The sequence below is a fragment of the Aythya fuligula genome, chromosome 1 (assembly GCF_009819795.1).
Source record: "Aythya fuligula isolate bAytFul2 chromosome 1, bAytFul2.pri, whole genome shotgun sequence".
NCBI lineage: Eukaryota > Metazoa > Chordata > Aves > Anseriformes > Anatidae > Aythya > Aythya fuligula.
In genome coordinates, this window is record NC_045559.1 from 199,783,188 (window position 1) to 199,803,042 (window position 19,855).

Here is a 19,855-nt window from a genome sequence, read left to right on the forward strand (position 1 = left end):
GTGTGCTGCTTCTTTAGAGCAGACATTGCATGTCAAGCACATTACCTGTTCTGGGACATTATTTAAATCACTTATGAAACAGAACAGTAAGGGAAATGGCCAGAAGTATGTACTACTTACTTCTACTGAAGCTGCTAATAGAAAAGCTGTTTTAGCAGGTATTAATAATTCAGCACTAAGGACATGATTTCAGATCTCAACCAGCTATTTCACATCTAACAAGTTTTACTGATAATGTAAAGATAAGATGAATTAGACAAGAAACACTTTGATAAGGAGCTGCTTTATATTCTGAGCTTTAAGAAGAGATTGTTATCTGAGATTACTTTAGGCTGCAGTTTATTCACAAGGGTCTCAGTCCTCCGAGGTGCTCAGTACCACTTGCATTAGCTTGTAATTTTGAACACAAAGAGTTTAACGATTTGCATAGCCACAAACACATACAGATAAATCTGGTTTTCATCCATTTTTTTGACACAACTGGAGAATCACCCCTTGGTGACAGGTGTTCTGGGTTGTTGGTTTACCCCACAGCTAGGAATTGTGCATTCATCTGAGGTGATCCATGGTCTCTCTGGGCAGCAGCAGCAACATAACCCTGCAGGTGCCCAGTATCTCTGGGACCTCATGTGGGATACTGGGGGTCACCAGACACCATCCTGAATTTCAGAGAAGACAGCATGGGTGAGTTGGTGGGTGAGAAGTACTGGAGATGCAGGAAGGAATCAGCTGGGCTTATTTCACACCAGTTACCTAAGCATAGTAGGTCTGATAAACATGAAGATATGAAGGAGAGAGCTGATGTCAAGCCAAGGCGAGAGCTGATGTCAAGCCAAGGCAAGGCTGTTTTGACTGATTTGTTTACGTATTCATTTTTCACTCTCCATTAACCTCTTCTTTTTTTTTTTTTTTGTCTCTGAAATATTTTTAAAAATTGCAAACTGACCTCATTTTTCCCTAACTGTTCATTAGTATCAATACTGCAAAATACTAAGAAATATAGTAAGTGTCAGGAAAAACTACAGAAGCTTTTAAGGTGGGTGTTAGTTTCAACTGACAATATATAAAATGCATTGATTTTCATAGTCCTAGGACTTAGGTGAGGCATATTGTTATATTTACAGCATCATATTTCAGGGCTTATTCTAGCACCAAAATGCAATTACGATATAAGCCTAAAGGCTTTTGAATAGTGAATACTCTATGATTAATAATTCTCATGTCCATCTTTCAGCTGAGAGTGATAACAATCTCTAAACATATCTGAACAGCAGGAAGCACTTCTTTACAGTGTAGGTGGCTTTACAGTCACAGGCTGCCCGGAGAGGCTGTGCAGTCTCCTCCTTGGAGATCTCCAAAACCCACCTGGACGTGGTCCTGGGCAGCCTACTCTGGGTGTCCCTGCTTGAGAAGGCGTGCAACCAGATGGACCCAGAGATGCCTTCCAACCTCACACATTTTGTGATTCTGTGAATGTAGCTGTGTGTCTTAGTTCAGGCACTTCAGTAAGGATCTATGAAAATCTCATAGGCATAATTCACAGAACTGCAAAATGCCTACAGCTCCCACTGATATCCATGAGAGGTCATCTCAGTAAAATCAGCCTGAATGTAGACATTCCTTGTTCTCAATTTTTAGTTGATTATATATATATATATATCTTGTGAAAAGTCTGTACTTAGTGCTGTGGGATGAGGAACATAGTTTTTGTAAACACCGAAACAGTGATCCTCCATAAGCAGTCTGAGGTTCATAAGAAAACATAGCTGAATACTAGATTTGGTCTCATTTTCCTACTTATTTTTATACATAGGTTATGTAAGCCAAATACTAAACATGAATTTAAAAATAGTAAATAATCTCTGTATTGAATGTATTGTCTGTTGTATAATCAGGTGACCTCATCTTCCTATCCTTCATTTTTCTCTGCTCCTCAGCTCCTCTAATAATCTATAAAGAGCTGAGTAAATAATTATTCAATTTCACTGCTTCAGCTCGTGAACATCCACCTTGGGAAAGGATCATTGGCTCTATGTCCAAGTGGAGGCCAGTGATGAGCAGTGTCCCTCAGGAGTCCATCTTGGGACTGGTACTGTTGAGTATCTTTATCAACAACATAGACATTGGGATCAAGTGCACCCTTAGCAAGTTTGCAGAAGATGCCAAGCTGAGTGGTGAAGTCAATACAACATATGAAAGGGATGCTGTCCAAAGGGACCTGGACAGGCTGAAGAAGCGGGCCCACGTGAACCTAATGAGGTTTAACAAGGCCAAGTGCAAGGTGCTGCACCTGGGCTGGGAGAGTCCTGGACATGAGTACAGACTGGGAGAAAAGCTCATTGAGACAGCCCTGCAGAGAAGGACTTGGGGGTTCTGGTGGATGAAAAGCTCGACATGAGCCAGCAGTGCATGCTCGCAACCCAGAGGACCAACTGCGTCCTGGGCTGCATCAACAGAGGAGTGGCCGGCAGGTGGAGGGTGGTGATTACCCCCTTCTGCTCTGCCCTTGTGAGGCCCCACCTGGAGTGCTGCATTCAGCTCTGGGGCACCCAGCATAGGAAGGATGTGGACCTGTTAGAGTGGGTCCAGAGGTGGGCCACAAGGATGATCAGGGGGCTGGAGCACCTCTCCTGTGAAGAAAGGCTGAGAGAGCTGGTGGTTCAGTCTGAAGAAGAGAAGGCTCCAGAGAGACCTCATTGAAGCCTTTCAATACTTAAAGGGGGCTTATAAAAAAGATGGAAAGTGACTTTTCACTCAGGCGGATAATGACAGGACAAAGGGGAATTGTTTTGAACTAGAAGAGGAGAGATTGAGAATAGATGTTAGGATGAAATTCTTCACTGTAAGCATGGTGAGGCACTGAAACAGGTTGTCCATAGAGGTTGTAGATGCCCCATCCCTGGAGGTGTTCAAGGCCAGGCTGGATGGGGCTTTTGTCAGTTTGGGCTGGTGGGAGGTGTCTCTGCCCATGGCAGGGGAGTTGGAACTGGGTGGGTTTTAAGGTCCCTTCCAAACCAAATTATTCTATGATTCTACAGTCTCTCAAGCATGCAGGGTGACCCTCCATGCTTTGAAAAACAGACGTTTGCACGATCTCCTTGGTTCTGACTCTGAGCATTGCTCACTGAAACCAGCGAAAATGCTCACTGCTGATGGCAAGATCTGAAAACCCTATATTTAGAGAAAGAACAGCTAAAATGCAGTAATTGAATATTAAGAAACTCATACTAAACCAGCACATATGAAATGAGTAACTCCCCTATTGGGTTTCAATTTTCCAGTCTGAAATGGCATTTCAAGTGCAACAACGCATTCACAAGTGTAGGTTTTGTGTGTAGCTATCTGGCCATTTCCAAACATGTCTGCTAAAGACCATCAGAAAACCCATCTTTCTGTACTATGCCATTTAGCACAGATTTTCCAAATGCAGTTTTCTGCTTTCTGCTACCATTTGGACAACTCAGTTGCCTAAGAGTAATCCAAGGTAAGTAAACAAACTGTACTAAAATTTCAATTCCCCTCACTTACCTATCAATAAAGAGAATTCTAATAGTTTCTGTCATGCCATTCAAGTACAGGCACAGCACTGGAAGCTCTAGCTATTTATCTCTTAAAAGCAAACAATAATACCAAGGTGCCAAACTCACTTTTAGTCTCCAGAAATTTAGCCTGACCTACAGTGTTCTGAAGCCTGAGATGTGCAGGGTGGTGCCACTGGTGGACAATGGTCCTTATGAGTCCACTCCAAATTTTATGAATTGTAAACTCACACAGCTTGAGGACCATGCACTGAACTTGGGTCTATCATCAAACACTCTCAACAGCACTAATGAAAGTCGCAAATGAATATAGACAGAATTCTGGGGGATAAGAACATGTAGAACAAACCAGGCTACTTTCAAAGCTGTGTCTCAGTGACTTACTCGCACAGCAGAAAAAGTCATAGAACAAAAAGCCATAGAGCCTGATTTTATGGCTTCTACGAGGTACACGTATGCACAATGTGCATGCATGTATGTGTCTGCATGTGCCCATGTGGCTGTGGCTCAGATTTCACAACTTTAAGTGACTGTAATATAGATGTTTACAACTCAGCTAATCACCTGAGGCTCCTTCCACTCAACTGTGAGAAACAGACATTTTTGGGGCATGATTCACCTGAGTAATTTTAGATGTCTACTTCCGAATGAGATGAATTGTACTCTGAAAGTGCCAAAAGCATTCCACTGACTCTAGAGAGAGACTAAGAAACTAGCTTAAATGAAGACCATGTGGTTATAGCGTATTTAACACTAACTTATCTCTGTATAGATATTTATATATATTATGTCTCCTTGCAGTAGATAGGTGTGACCATTTCACACCTCTGCTGTTTCCCTCACTAACTCCTTCCAAAAAAAAAAAAAAAAAAAAAAAGAAAAGAAAAATAAACTATGTCTTTTTCAGATTTCTCCTTCTAAATCTACAGAGTAGAGCTTTTTATCACCCATGCTGATATTGTCATGAGTTCAGATTTCACCACCAGGATGTCTCCACAGCTTGCATTTATCATGTTCATGTCAGACTGCTCTTATCACAACCTGCTGTGCAGGGCTCCCAGGAGAGTTTAGCCCATGGAACCTTGATCTGATGCTCAGTGGCCTATGGGGGTTCACTGTCTCCAAACTGACAGGGAGATTGAAGGGTGTCTGTAACAGACATTACATAAAAACAGACCCACATACCACATGCGATCTTCACAAACTGCTTCAGCCAAAGTCTTCAGTTATAACTCTGCAAAGTTCCGAAGACAGAATTTCTGTAATTTGTTGGTAATCAAGTCTCTTGAAGCTATACAGCATCATGCTGATTTCTAAGAAGCTCAGGAAATGCACATAAAGGTGTCTAAGACCTAATGGAGAATTTATTGTGCTGGAAATTGGAAGTTGGAAATTGGAGTAAACATCCCAACGTGTCTCAGCCTTGACTTCCTTTCAGCTGTTGCTAAGTTGCTATGGCAAATCTTCAGATTCTGTTCCTTAGGGCTCAATGGAAATGAACCAGAACACAATCATTTTTAACACATAATGTTTTGTGTTTGTACAGCACATTCCTATCAAAGCTACAAAAGGTTTAGCATTAATTCCAGCTAGGAGAAATTCCAGCTACCAAAATTACATCTGGATCCACTCCTGTCCCAGCTCTGATTTCCACACCCACCTTTACACCTAAGTGTACAACTTGCATTGAACTGCTATATTTCAAAGTAGTGCTGAAGTTGAAATATCTGCATTTCAGTGATCTTGATCAGTCAGTCAATATAAGACAAGAAGTAGCCATGATTAGGTGCACTGATTTTTAGTCACTGATGATATAAAACAGATTTTAAACAGTAAAATAACAGTGGAGGGACTGGGGTGTCTATAAATTTTTTGAGTTGTTACTTCTGAGTGATAGCAACATCAAAGCACCTGTTTGTGGCTTTGGCTCATTGGAATTTTTAATTACAGACATTATTTCAGAAGCTGTCTAGTTTGAATGAAGATTAAAAGGCACTGTGGCTGTTCATTCTAAACTTATTTGTCTTTTTTTTTTTTTCATCTGTAAATCAACAACACAACTTAAGAAAGCAGTTCTTGGGAGCCAGGTGAGTCCTTGAAATCCTTTCCTTTGTAAATCCAACAGCAATAAAATATGCATTACTGAAGTATCTATTTTTATGCTCAGAGATCTAGCATAAGTACTTTAAGTTCTGAAGGAAACTAATAAATCAACTGAACAAAAACCCTTCATCATGCTTAAGCTCTCAGTTTCCTCCAAAGCTGTATAATTTTATACTAAAGTTTCAATGGCTGCTTGCATTCACTAAACTTTATGTAAAGTACAGTACTTCCATAATGCTTAACTCTTCTGTCTTTGATTTTGGCTGGGATAGAGTTAATTTACTTCCTGATAGCTGGTATGGTGCTGTGCTTTGTATTTAGGATGAGAATAATGCGCTAATGTTTAGCTGTCATACAGCAGTGCTTGCATAGAGCCAAGGACATTCACCTTCTGGTGCTGCCCTGCCAGTGAGGTACTGGGGGTGCACAAGGAGCTGGGAGGGGTCACAGCCAGGAGCTGACCCAGACTGGCCACAGGGGTGCCTCGTACCATGTAGTGTCATGATGAACAATAAATATGAGGGTAGTTGACCAGGGGGGCGACTGCTGTTGGGTGTCTGGTTGGGCATTGGTCAGTGGGTGATGAGCAATGCATTGTACATCACTTGTTTTGTATATCCTTTTATCATAATTATTATTTCCCTTCCTTTTACATCCTATTAAACTGTGTTTATCTCAACCAGGAGTTTTACCCTTTTTTGTGATTCTCTCCACAATCCCATTGTGGGGTTGAGGTGGGTGTGAGCAAATGGCTGTGTAGTGCTTAGGTGCCTGCTGGGTTAAACCACAACACCTTCAAAAGGCTGTCATGTCATTAAATAATGTCATCTAGCATTTCCTAAGAGTTATCACAAGCTATCTGAAAAATTCAGCTATGGATCTGGATCTACAAGGACAAAGGAAAGCACATATCTATTTCAAAACAACCAAACATATAGTTCTAGAAGAGCAGATTTTAAAAGCTTGAGTACATACACAGAAAAGGAAGATAAAAATTTGCATGTGTAATACTAAAAAAAACTATGTGTGTATATAGCACAGCACAGCACTTAGCTGGTGAAAGGTTTGTTTCCTTTCCTCATTAATCATGAGCTGACAGATGAATCCCATTGAACTGAAAAGAATAGTAGTGGAAGTTTTTAGCCTCTCATTTCAGTTATTGAATTCAGGTTAAATTCATTTAACATCAGTAACAAATGTATTCTAAATAACAGAATTTGCTATTTTTCATATGCGTTCTCTCATTTATTTTTTTTTTCCTAATTGGAGAGATTGGCAAAGAGCATATGAGCTCTTAAATGAGTTAACAGCATGTCCCACTGCTCAGTCCTTCCCTGAAGTCTCTGAATACTTTGCCACCAGTGGTGTGACCTTTCTGAAAACATCCCAGAGCCATAGGTTACGATACAAAAGGACCAGTAAGTATTGAAAAAATGTTTTTAGAATTCATGGAAATTCATGGAAAATATTCTAGGAGGCATCAGAAAGTCTTACAACAGACTGAAATAAATAAATAAATAAATAAGAAACACAAAATTATGCACAGAAAAAAAGACCATGTCAGAGCTACAAAATTTATCCTGAATAAATCATTGTCAATTGTTTTCCTGATGTAGTATATACATTGCTTAAATGTGACTTTTAATTGCTTTCCTCCAACTTGTTCTAGTCCTATATTCAAACCATTATTTCCACATTAAGTTCTCACCTCACTTCATTTAATATAACTACTTTAATATATCTTAATTAAAACTACTGTGCTGTTACAGTAGGGGGCTGGATTGCCCCCTAGATACAGATTTAGAAACATACAGTTTTGTGGAGAGAATAATTCTAAAGTAGATGTCTAGAACAGGATAGATGAATAAGATGCATGCAGGTTCCCTCCCTGGAGGTGTCCTTCTCTTTCCATCTAAAGAGAGCCTCAGAGTGACTAGCTAAGATATAGAAGTATGCTCTGGTCATTAAAAGTTAGGGGAAACATAATGAACACTGTGAAGATGTTGTTTGCATAATGGAAAGCAAGCAAACAAAATGCTGGATATAAAATTATTTTATTGGCATGTCACTTTTTTGAAGAGGACTCTGAGACAGCAGTGAGACTGATGGAAGGTGGCTGCACACTGAGATGGGTTTTCCTACAACAGCTTATGCCAGAGGATGGTGGGAGTGGGGGAAATCAGAGATCGTGAGTAAGAAAAACCTGCACTTAATAAGCCCTGCATCCACTGGGAAATCTCCTCACAGAGCTTTGGTTTTTCTCACCCTCTTTTCTTTTGGCTTTACAATGAGCAGATTATTATATGCATTTTCAGTTGTTACAACTTATATAGAACTTGATTTTATTTCCTTGCACTGGAATTTGCTTTGATTAAACTCTCTGGCTAAAAATGACTATGCTCGTGTTCAGTGAAGGACAGGAAAATCACTAAATACCAAAGAGGGGAAAACAGCAAACTTGACTTGGCTTTACAGCTACAGATTTGCAACATATCTTTTGCAGACGCTGGCCAGAATAATAGACTCAAATAGAAGTGTCACGGATTGTAAGAATACCAAAATATGGTCAATCCTAGACTTTTTACAGAGCTTACTAGCTGTAAAGTGTTTACACATAAAATGCCCTAAAAATTTCAATCTCAGAAAACAAGCACATTTCCCAACCCACATTTTTTTTTTCCACAGTGCTTAATGTAGACATAAGGTACCTTTGTAATTAGTGTATGATTTGAACTAACAGTGCCTAGCACAATGCTCCACACACTGCTGCACTACAAACACATTATTATAATATGCAAAATACAGAGCTTCTCAAGCAGACTTCTCAGAGTTGGACACAGCCAATTGTGTAGGTTTGACTGCACGAATTCATGTTAATAAAAGACTAAGGCTTTTGAGGTTTTCTGCTTGAGAGGTTTTGGGATTTTTTTTTTTTCTTTTTTTTGGAACAAGTCTGGAATAAAAGAACAGATTTTACATTTATGGTTTGGGAAGAGATATTTAGATATGTGGCTAAGACATCAAAGATTCCTGCAGTGAAGCACCAGGGCATATCAGCTTAGTGAGACAGACCACATCCAGAATTCATGAACTAGCAAAAAGCCAGGCTCATCAGTTCACACAGAGCAACACTGTACAGAGGAACCAGGCTACTCCAGATGCAGCAGAAATTTATTAGCTTGGCTCCGTGTGCAAGATAATAAGCCCTGGTTCTCAGCAGGGTTTACCAGGTCGATGCTGATACAGGCGTAATTGAGCTTTGCTGCAGCTCAAACCAGTAAGTTATTCAGGATCCCGCATTAGACACTTATATATACACTTGAATTGACTTGTGGTTGCTGGCTTTGATTTCTTGCACTGTTCTTCCTCACATTTTGAGTTCCAGCTTACCTCAAAGCAAAATAAGCTTGGATTTGTACCTATATGCCCAATGACTGTAGCTTTTCTAAAAATGCAATTTCAAGGAGTTGACCAGAACTCTTAACTACAAAGTCACTCGTTGCTGGGTCCATAAAATATCCACTGCATGATGCTTCCAACCTGATTTTGTCCAATAGTCCCCTGGTAACTGCATTTTAGTCTTTGCCCTTTCTGGTAACAGTACCAATTAGTATTTAATGTGGTTGCTGTCCACTAGAATAAGACCATCAGTGCTAACATTTTTTTTCCTTCCTTCTGCGTTACCTTATCCCTTCACACTGAGGGCACAATGACAAAATGGAGAATTTAGCCTTAATTGGATCTCTGCAATGTTATCACCTGAATTAGCTCCCCCATGAATAATTATCACTGCCTGGAGGCTGACAAATTGCTTCTCTCTACTTCATGATTGTCAGGAATTTCAAATTATATGCTGAGCATGAGGAAAAAAAAAAAAAAAGTAAAAATTAGAAGCCTAGAGAAGCATAATTATTAAGACTATTAAGATATTTGGCACAGAGTCCAATAGTCTCCCAAAGTCCCAAAAGGCATGAGTGACAGCAAGAACTTTGCTAGGACCAATTGGGTGACTTCCAGTCTCACAGCCAACAATAACTATGGCAATAGACAGTTCAAGCAAACATAGTCCAAGCAAAACTTGTAGCAGACCACTACTACACCTGGATTACAGTTTGGCAGTTTTTATGCTATTCACTACCCCATTTAAGCTACCTACATTTGCTTGTTTAGGGTCTCATTTGCATATTTGATCTTGCTAGGTAGATGGTAAATTTTTTGCAGTGTGGACTGATAAAGGGTACACGTGAAAGAGGAGAGCAGCAGACTGTCACATATTTAGAATAGCATACAATAGTCTTTGTTTTGTGAGAATGTCTTGCGGAAAAAATTGCTCTTTATAAGAACAATCGTTCTATGTCTGGGCAAGGCCTCACACAGAAACGCAATGCATCACTACACCACAAAATCAATCTCAGATATCAGAGAGCTGACAACTGCTAAGAAATCTTCATCTCATAAAGCCGAATCACTATAAAAGTACAATGCTCTTTGAAAACAGCTTGAAATGATGAGATTAAGCAATAGGGCCTTATCCAATTTTCACATTAATGATGCTGTGCTTGTAAGATTGATGCATTTCTCAATTCAATTCAGTTCAGTTCCTCAAAGTTCTTTCACCACCCAGCTGAACCCAAAACACAAAAGTCAGGCACAGACCAGGTAGCTGGTGACATATTCCCAGGAGAAAGCTCTCCCTACTCACCTGACATACAGTGACCTCTTCTGATTAGTCCTCAGGGAGCCAGACCCAGAACTCATGCTGTGATTCATCATCTGCTCACGCAGGTCATGGATTTTTGCCTCAAACCGAGCGTACTCTAAGGAGATTAAAAAAAAAGAAAAAAAAAGAAAAAAAAAAAAAAAACAGAGAATGAAGCTATTTTAGTTTTCTCGACCTATATAATTACATAATCATTAAGGCTGCTAAATGTAAATGAATATTAAATTAACGAGTGTAAGGCATGTCCTGAAAATTGAGGTCTAATAGAACCTCAGATTAACATATTATCTTAGGTAAATATATGACCTCTTTATTGCAGTAGTTGAACATATCAACACTTTCCACACTGACTGTTCACTCTCTCAGATAGCTAGACCCTGTTTCCTGCAGTTTCAGAAAAGGAAATAAGCTTTAAAGTGTGTTATCAGATACCATACTTTCTGCAAAAAGGATGCTGAAAGCAGGCCTTCTCTATATCACTCCTCCTTCCAAAACAATGAGATACCTTGGTAGGGACAATGGGATGATGTACTAATAACTTATATCAAGGAATCATAAAATGGTTTGGGTTGGAAGGGACCTTAAAGTCCATCCACATCCAACCTCCTGTCATGGGCAGAGACATCTCACACTAGGCCAGATTGCTCAAAGCCCTATCCAGCCTGGCCTTGAACAGTTCCAGTGATGGGGCAACCTGTTCCAGTGCCTCACTACCCTCTGAGTGAAGAATTTCTTCCTCATATCTAATTTAAATCTCCTTTCTTTTAAACTATTCCCCCTTGTCCCATCACTTTCTGCCCATGTAAAAAGTCACTCTCCAGCCAAGCATTTAGTGTAAAATTCCACTGAACTGAACAAGCTATATTAAAGTCTATCCCTGAAAGAGCCGTGAGATTCCTGTGTGAGCAATAATCCACTGCAGCCCATTGAGAACTGAAACTGCTAAAACTCCCAGTCTAAGCAAACAAATCATTACTGTGCATTTACAAACTGTTGGTGGAGCCATAACTGGGTCTTAAGGGTGGGTGATCCCATAAACTTCAAACCTGTTTAGCTGTGTAAAGATGGCCTACAACAAGCTCCCACAGAATTTTCTCCTTCATACCTCTTTTGGCAGCTTTATAAAACATGTGACCTGCTGACTAGCAACATGAGGCAGGGCTGGGACAAGGGTTCATTTGGTGAGGCTCCTCTCTGAAAGGACACGTTCCTGTTACAGCCTGGTCAACAGTCCATCCTGCCAGAGTGTTCCCCCTGCTCATCTGGCCTAATGTGCTGTGTTTCGGGTTACAATAGGAAAAGCTGAAGTTTTGGGAACAATCTTTAACTCCTTGAAACCAACAATGTAAGGTCAATATTCCAGCAACAGAGTCATAATTCAAACCCAAACTGGGAAATCTACCAATGTGAGATACAAGGCTAACTTGAGGGGGTGGAAAAAAAACATTTCAGTGAGTCAGTGACACTTTGAAGAGTAAGATGTTGCAGACTGATGCCAGTGAAAAGATGATGTTCCCTGCACTCCAATGTTTTATTTTACTGCCTTCTTCAGAAAGAGGATATACGATTCCTCACAGCAAGTCTGGAGCAGAAGCAAAAATGGCACGCAAGGTTTCCTCCCTTAAGGGATGGAGGTACATCTCATCAGGTCACAACTCCTCTCAGTTTAAGCAAACAAATCATTACTGTGCATTTACAAACTATTGGTCTGCTGTTTGTTGCTGTTTGAGCTATATAAGAATGCTGTAATACAGCAATATTCTCATTTTTGCCTAGCAGATATCTCAGCATTATTTTTGTTTGATCATTTGTTGTTCACACTGGCTCTGTTCCCAGAATGTCTAGATGCTTTGCAGCAACAACCAATTCATTTTATTCAGTGCCCTTTAACTTTTCATTGGATAATAACATCTGACCTTTCCAAGATCCCATGTTTTGCACAGATGCTAGCTACCTTCAAGCTGGCTTACCAGAGTGGTTTACTTTGGGTTTGCGTTTATTTGTTTGTTTGTTTTGTCTTTTTCCTTTCTTCTGATGATGAATTTTAACTCCCTCTCCATTGAGTTTATTTGGCCTTGCCTACTGATTTTTTAAGTGACAGTGGCTACTTTGCCAATCATCTGGGAAGTGCTGCTGTGTTATATGGCTCTTCAATCTTCCCACATACCTGTGACTTCACCGACTGCAGCTGAAATTCCACATGTCAGAAGAAGAGACACTCCTACATGCAGACTGTATTTCAAATTTATTCTTTAGATTATTCTCTTGGTATTCCTTTCACCTACAGCACATCTTTAAACTTCTCAGTGATTCAAAAGCCCAAATCCTCAAAGGAACTAAGGCTCCTACAAACCTGTGTTGCTTTGTAAAGTGGGGTTTAGTTTTGAGGTATTTATCCCAGTCTAGGATTTAAGTTTGCTCTATGTGAGTCATATTTGTTCTATTCGCTTGCTCTAAAATGTATTTAGTAAATAATCATCTTCCAAGCAGGACTTTGTTTAACTTCTGTTTCATTATAACAGAATTTAACATTTCTTCTTGGCAGATAGGAAAGGTGATCTTAAAAAGAAAGAGCCTTCATTTATTTTCCTCAAACAATGTTGGTCCATTGCATACAGGCAAAATACTAAGATTTCAGGGTTCTTACTAGGTCACTGTCATGTGCTGGATACATGGAATAAGGCAGTAAACACATAGTACAATTCAGTCTCTTTGATGTTGTATACCTGGATGAGGCCAAGGATCTGAATGATTTGCATCAGAGCAGCTGCAATGGCAGCTTTCCCTTTAATAAACAACCATGTCCCAGGCAGACTCTGTATGTGAGGTGTGGGAGTGACTCCCAGATTTAGACATCAATCTGGAGAGTGAGAAGAGAGGGCCGAAAATCTGACTCTCTAGCACAGCATCCAGCTATTTGCAACTCCAACACCAGCACATGAGACACCCAGATGACTATGGGTTGATCAGATGATGTTATTACATTTTATATTCTAGCTTTTGGAAGGGCATTTGGAATTTAACTGATTTTACTTGACTATAAATTTCACAGAATCACAGAATCATCTAGGTTGGAAGAGACCTCTAAGATAACCTAGTCCAACCTTTGACCAAACACTAATCTGTCTTCCACTAAACCATATCATAAAGCTCTACATCTGGAGGTGTTTTAAAGACCTCCAGGGATGGTGACTCAACCACTTCCCTGGGCAGCCCATTCCAATGCCTAACAACCCTTTTGGTAAAGAAGTTTGTCCTAATATCCAAACTAAACCTCCCCTGGCACAACTTTAGCCCACTACCCCTCATCCTGTTGCCAGCACATGGGAGAATAGACCAATCCCCACCTCGCTACAGCCTCCTTTAATGTACCTATAGAGAGCAATTTATTCTGAATTAAATGATCTCTCTGTTTTCAGAAGACATTCTGAAACCACAACACATCTTAAAATTTCTCTAATAAGTGTGTAGTGGAAATACATGGTTCAAGGTACTGCTCTCTGATTCACTAAGAAATACTAAAGTATGAATGGTAATTCTGTTTCCTTGTGATCCTGAGATTTTTTTTTCCTTTGAATTGAAATACATACATAACTTGAAAATTACCAAATTTATGGGTACACATTTTCCCAAAGTACCTTCTTCATATTTGGTGTATAAAAAAAAAATAAAAATTATATTAAAAAAAAAAAAAAGGTACAATTTCCCCTTTCTCCAAACAAATTCTTGGACCAAAAATTGCAAGGCCATCAATGCAAGTGGTATTTAACCCAGCTCAGATCAGCTTCTTTAGTCTCAGTCCTCCTATTTCTTTTACTGATGCCTAGATACTACAGTGACTGCTGCATTTGAAATGTGAAGAGAAAATGAAGGAGTGATAATCCATTTCTGCTATCAGAACTGCCATGGTAGTCCTTCCCACTGGGAAAAGGTTGTTTCTTCTTAGCATTTCTTAATATATGAGGTCATATGAGAGGAGCTGTTTCCTAATACCTTTGCATTTGCTAGGTGCAAGCAAGTGGCAGTGCTAAAGTCTAGAAAAAACACTTCATGCTTCCTTCAAACTCAGCACTGAAGCTAAATAATATACTTCAAAGGTTCCTACACAATTGAAAGGGCACTAAGGTTGTGGCATACTGACAAGAAATGCAGTTAAGGCTGATTCACTAATTTAATGCCCTTTCAAGAAAGGGAGAACAAAGAACGTATTGCTGCCAGAGTGCATCATTAGTGAAATATGCCAAATTTTTACTTACCAAAATCCATCTGCAAAGGTCCTACCCATTACCTGAATCACTAATGATCTCACAAACTAATTCTAGTAGCTTAAGAAACTGATAAAGTTAAATATTAGACCAAACAGTAAAGGGGTGAGCAAACAGTAACCTATGTCATTGCTGAGGTCAGACCAGATCATATAATGGCGTCTGGTGGCCTATGGCTCTGGAAATGTCACTCTAAGAAACAGGGTAGAAGAAATGGAGTGAGGTTCTTGTTCATATTCAACTTTAGAGATGGTGCAAGATTCACAGCATTGCAAATAGACCTGAATTTAGCTGTTGAAATAGGGTTGAAATACAATCTACTAGCCCTGAAGAGCTAGTGCCTTTGGGTGCAGGAATGCAGATTGCTCTTGCCAGCCATGGTCTGGATGCAGCGACAGCAATACTAATTTTTTCAGGGCTCTGCCATCAGTGTCTGCAAACCCCAGCAGTGCTGCCCCAAGCATCTATTTTTCCAAGTGTCTGTTTTCTGAAGCTGGCTTGCTCAGCTCTCTGAGTAGTCAGGAGAGAGAGGAGTCAGCTTGACTTACTACAATGTGAATTGTCCCCAAACCCAACCAAGGCCAAAACTGAATGTATTTGTCAAATATGGACACCAGTTTGAACAAGTTTTTTTTTTTTTTTTTTTTTTTTAATATGTGTTTGCTTCATACAGGACACAGTATCCTGAATATGCAGACAGGGACCCAGTGTTTGTATTTCTGCCGCATTCCAATGGCTTGCCAAGTGCTAAACCTGGCACCCACACATATTCTAATCTTTGAATATGAATGTAATTGTTTGTTTTGAAAAGCACTTGCTTAGGTTGAAAAGACTGGATAGCCCTTCAAACACTTTGAGTATGTGAACTCTGTATGTGAACACATACAGAGAAATAAAAACAAGGTAAATGGCCAAACCCCTAAAAATAACCCCCTTAAAAACTAACAAGCAAACAAACAAAACAAACAACAACAACAAAAGCTAGCAGTACTGCACCTAAACGGAAACATCAAGTTTAGCTGGCCAAGGACAAAACCACAATCTACAAAATCCTGCCTAATCCACTTGGGCATCTGAGGTTATGCAGGCACCTACATTTTTACTGCTAAAATGATTTAAACACTTAACATCTTGCCTCCCCTTCTACAACTGGGTAGGTGGGTACCTACATGGTGTGGAGGAGGTTTCTAAATGTCCACTTCCCTTCTGTGTTTCCTATGGACTAACTTTTGATGGCCCAATATCTGATTGAATTTGTAAGCTCTTAGAAGACTGGTTCATTGGTGCTTAAGCTCCTCCGCGTGTTGTACCATGAGTTTATGAGATCCGTGGTGGAAGCCTAGATGTTGTGGATAGGATGAGTGCTGTTGTGACTTGAGTCCTTTCACATATATGGTCCAAGGACTTTTTTCAATTAAAATAAGCACTATATCAAAATTTTAGGTTCAAATTCTCCAGATCACTTTGGAAATAGCCTAAAAGACTATTTATTGCACTTGAGCATACAAAAAAGCTCCTGGAAGTCTAAGGTGTATTTGAAAGACCAAAAATGAATGGAAGAGACTAAACCTCAAGAAAGTTTTAGAAAATTGTAGTGAAAAATCAAGTAATTTCTAAATCTAAAAATAGCAAAGAGAGTTTATATCTGATGGTTTCATGGTAATTTTTGGTCATAAAGAACAGCTAAGAAAAATGAGTAAAGATGCAGCTGCTCTTTTGTGAGAAAGAGTTGCAGAGTTTTGTAAAGTTACATTACTATTATTTTTCACTTTTAAGTTTATAGTAAATATTGTAGCTTTGATTGAATTTAAAGAACTAAAAACAAACAAACAAACAAACCACAAAACAAAACAAAACAAAAAACACCAATCTGATCTTATAAATAAAGTTAGGCAACTGAAATGCTGACAAAGTATACAACAGTTAAAAATAGAAGTGCAGCATCACAGTCCAAGGTTTTATTAGCTTGAACTCTTTCAGTGTTAGCATTTCTAGAGAAAGAGAAATTTGTTCTGTCAGCAGGTATCAAAATTTGCTTTCCAGTGTAATTCAGGATCATCACTGTTTGCTTCTAGATGACAACAGATTTCATAATTGCTGCTTTTGCGCTTCTAAAATAATGCATCTCTAACCCACTACAGCAAATGGTGAAGCAATGATTGCTAATAATGTAAGTGGGAGGTTGGAAAAGGCGATATATATCTCTTGGACTCAACTGGGGTGGTGTGGAAGGAAAGAAAAACTTAAACCATTCAATTTCAACAGACAACAGTACTAAAACACAAATGAAAAACAAACAAACAAGCAAAAATCAACTAAAAAGGCATTAGTTAGATAGAGAATTTTATCACCTCAAAAAGGGTATGTCAAATAACTGCAGACACCATAATAATGGAATGGCTGCCAGACCAGCTTCTGCATCTGTATCAATTTGACATCATTTCAGTGGATCCAGGCCAGTTTAAGCCTTCTGAGATTTTTTTTACTGTTCTGTTTTGTGGAAATACAAGTTGTATGCCACTGCAGTAAGTCGCAAACTTTCTGCTTTGAATATCTGAGATAGCAATGAGCATGATACTATTATTATGGCAATATTATTTGTGCTATTTATGTAAATCTTTTTTTTTAATCTGTTTTTTTTTTTTTTTTCCTTTTTTTTTTTTTCTCTGCCCCATATTAGCAGATGTCTTGGTTGAATGGTTTAAGATTTAAAATAATAGAAGAATGCATTTGTTTCAAAAGTGAGTAGTTTCCGTTTCTGCCCTTTACCCACAATTCTGTGCAGTCACCCCATCTTACACATGGAGGCCAGAGGAAGGTTAGAAAACCAGTATCAAGAGTTCAGAGGACGGGGTCTGATTCTTGCTGTTTTATAATGTGAACCTGAGTGAGTCACAAAGAACAAGACATACTATATGCTATATACCCATACTACAGCACCTAAGGCAGATATTTGGGTGCCAGATTGACGTGTCCCTAGCTATGCCTGCCAGGTGTCTTGCATCATACAGCTCTGGAAGCCTCTGAAAGCAAAAGTGAAGGATTGGGCAAAATACACGAATTGTTTTTAATTTTACAGTTAGCAATTTATGTCTTTTTTATGACATTTTGCTTGTTGTTTAACATTTTATCTTGAACCATTTTTTGCCAAAAGTAAGTTGTTTTGCCAAAAGTGCTGTTTTTATATGATTAGAAATTTAGTTATAGTTTCTATAGTCTGAGGTTGCAAGATTTTTTTTTTGTAGCAAGTTAATGATGGTGAAAAATATTTGTTTATTCTTTCAGAAGTTACCACAGACCTCAAAGAAGCATGCTGTGATTAGGTACACTTCACTGTACCTTTGCTTCTTATAACCAGACATGCTGTGTCTGGCATCGTCCACTGCCAGGGACATGATTCTGGATAAGATTGGCTTTGGATCAAATATGGTATGGCAAGTGCTATGCTTTTAATGAGTCCAAAAGATCAGTTAGATTTAACATCAGTTAAATTCATCACTTGACAGGAAAAAATGCATACAATTATGATGCCATCAATAGACAATGCAATAGCGTGCATTATTTATTGGAGAAAATGTTGCTTGAATAGCCTTACTCCATTCACTATACACTGAGCAACAGAACACGTTATGCTTCTATTTCTTATCAGTCATACAGCTCCCCTGAGCTCACTCAAAGGAAATGAAAAACACAGAATTCAATATTGAGCAAAGGGAAGATACATTTACATTTTATTAGTTTTTATGAGTTTGAATATACTTGCTTGTTTTTATTAGAATATTTTCAACACACCTTTTCAGGAATCTTTCAACAATAATGACACAGGCATACTTATTGACTTCACTCATTGCTTTGGCCTTTAGAACTTCATCACAGTAGGACCATTAATTTCTTCATTTTTTGATATTAGTTGGTTGTCTTCCTTTATGAATATACAGGTAAAGCCTTTACACTTGAGCCTGCCCTCAAATTAAAATTTAATTCTGTAGCTGGTCTCATTGCCTAAACATCACTATTAACTTTATTTTCACTCATTTTATTACTGAAGATAATGCTTCTTCTGTTGCACCATTAGATACAGCCCTTATATTGTGTTAGTTGTGAATATAAATACACCTGAAAAGATACCTTCCTCCCACAATACATTCAGGAGACTAATACTGTACTCTATTCATAGTCACAGGGAATGTAATTCCAATCTAAATTAGTCTCTGGAAGCTTTAGTTTCAGCAACTTCATGCCTCATAATGAAAGAGATGTACTAAAATAAATCAAGCTATTAGTGAGTGACAACGACTTTGTATCCCACTGAGGTGTTGTTCTACCCATCCCCTTAAAGCCTATCCTTGGCTTATGAAGCATCAGCCTGCACTCTCTCAGCTGGGAATTTCTTGTAGCTTCTCCCAGCTGTTGAAGAAAACTGTGTGCGACTCAACACCTTCAGCAAAGAACTTTGCCTTCTCTCCCAAGATTTTGGGAACCTTTTACCTGCAGAGAGTTTTACTGTATCCTCAAAAACTTGTCCCCCCTTTATCTGAATTGCTGCACACCCAAACTAAACAGGAGTGTTTGGGGCACTTTTTCAAATTCCACTAGGCTCACACTGAGCTGACATGTTGGACAACATTGTGTGTACATGTCTAAGGGGCAAGCTCTGCAACAAACATATCACATATGGTCTGCCTTGGCAGCAGTGTGAGGTCTTGGAAAAGCTGGGTACATCTCTTTACTTCAGGCATATGACTTGCACAGCCATGCTTGCCCAGCAGAATAGCATATGTCTCATTAACCTTGATAGCTTTGTAGGAGTTACTGTTTTGTACAGTGCAGCAATGTTTAAAGATATCTTTGGTGTTTTAGGTACAAGATGACTCTCTGTCAAGGTGAAAAAAGCTTCCCTGCATTTGAATCCTTTCTCTTCAACAAATGTTTATGCGGGACATTGCAAAGAAACAAAACCTTTTTCTATTAATAGCTAAGCTAATTCATTTAGCTATTTCATTGCTTCAGGCTAGTGGTGGAGGATCTTATTTTCAGAGATTTATTCAATTTCCACAATTTCCCATCTGAAATCATAGTTCTGGGGAAATTGTTACTTGTTATTATTGCTTCATTGCTTTTTCTTGCTTCTTTTTAACGAGAGGAGTTGTTTCTTAGGAGCTGAGCATTTTATACTGATTACCCATATCACCTTAAAGATGATGCTGTCTTAGCCTGCTTCCATTAAA

General features: G+C 39.0%; 1 protein-coding gene across 9 annotated transcripts in view; it reads right to left on the reverse strand.

The window, feature by feature from the left end:
• The window catches only part of DLG2 (discs large MAGUK scaffold protein 2), an 883,769-nt gene that overhangs the window by 83,968 nt on the left and 779,946 nt on the right, over positions 1-19,855 (reverse strand). For all 9 annotated transcript variants that reach the window (XM_032198439.1, XM_032198448.1, XM_032198456.1 and 6 more), the window contains one exon: positions 10,345-10,459. In XM_032198439.1, coding sequence (XP_032054330.1) covers positions 10,345-10,459 — 115 coding nt within the window. The remainder of the gene's footprint in view (positions 1-10,344; positions 10,460-19,855) is intronic.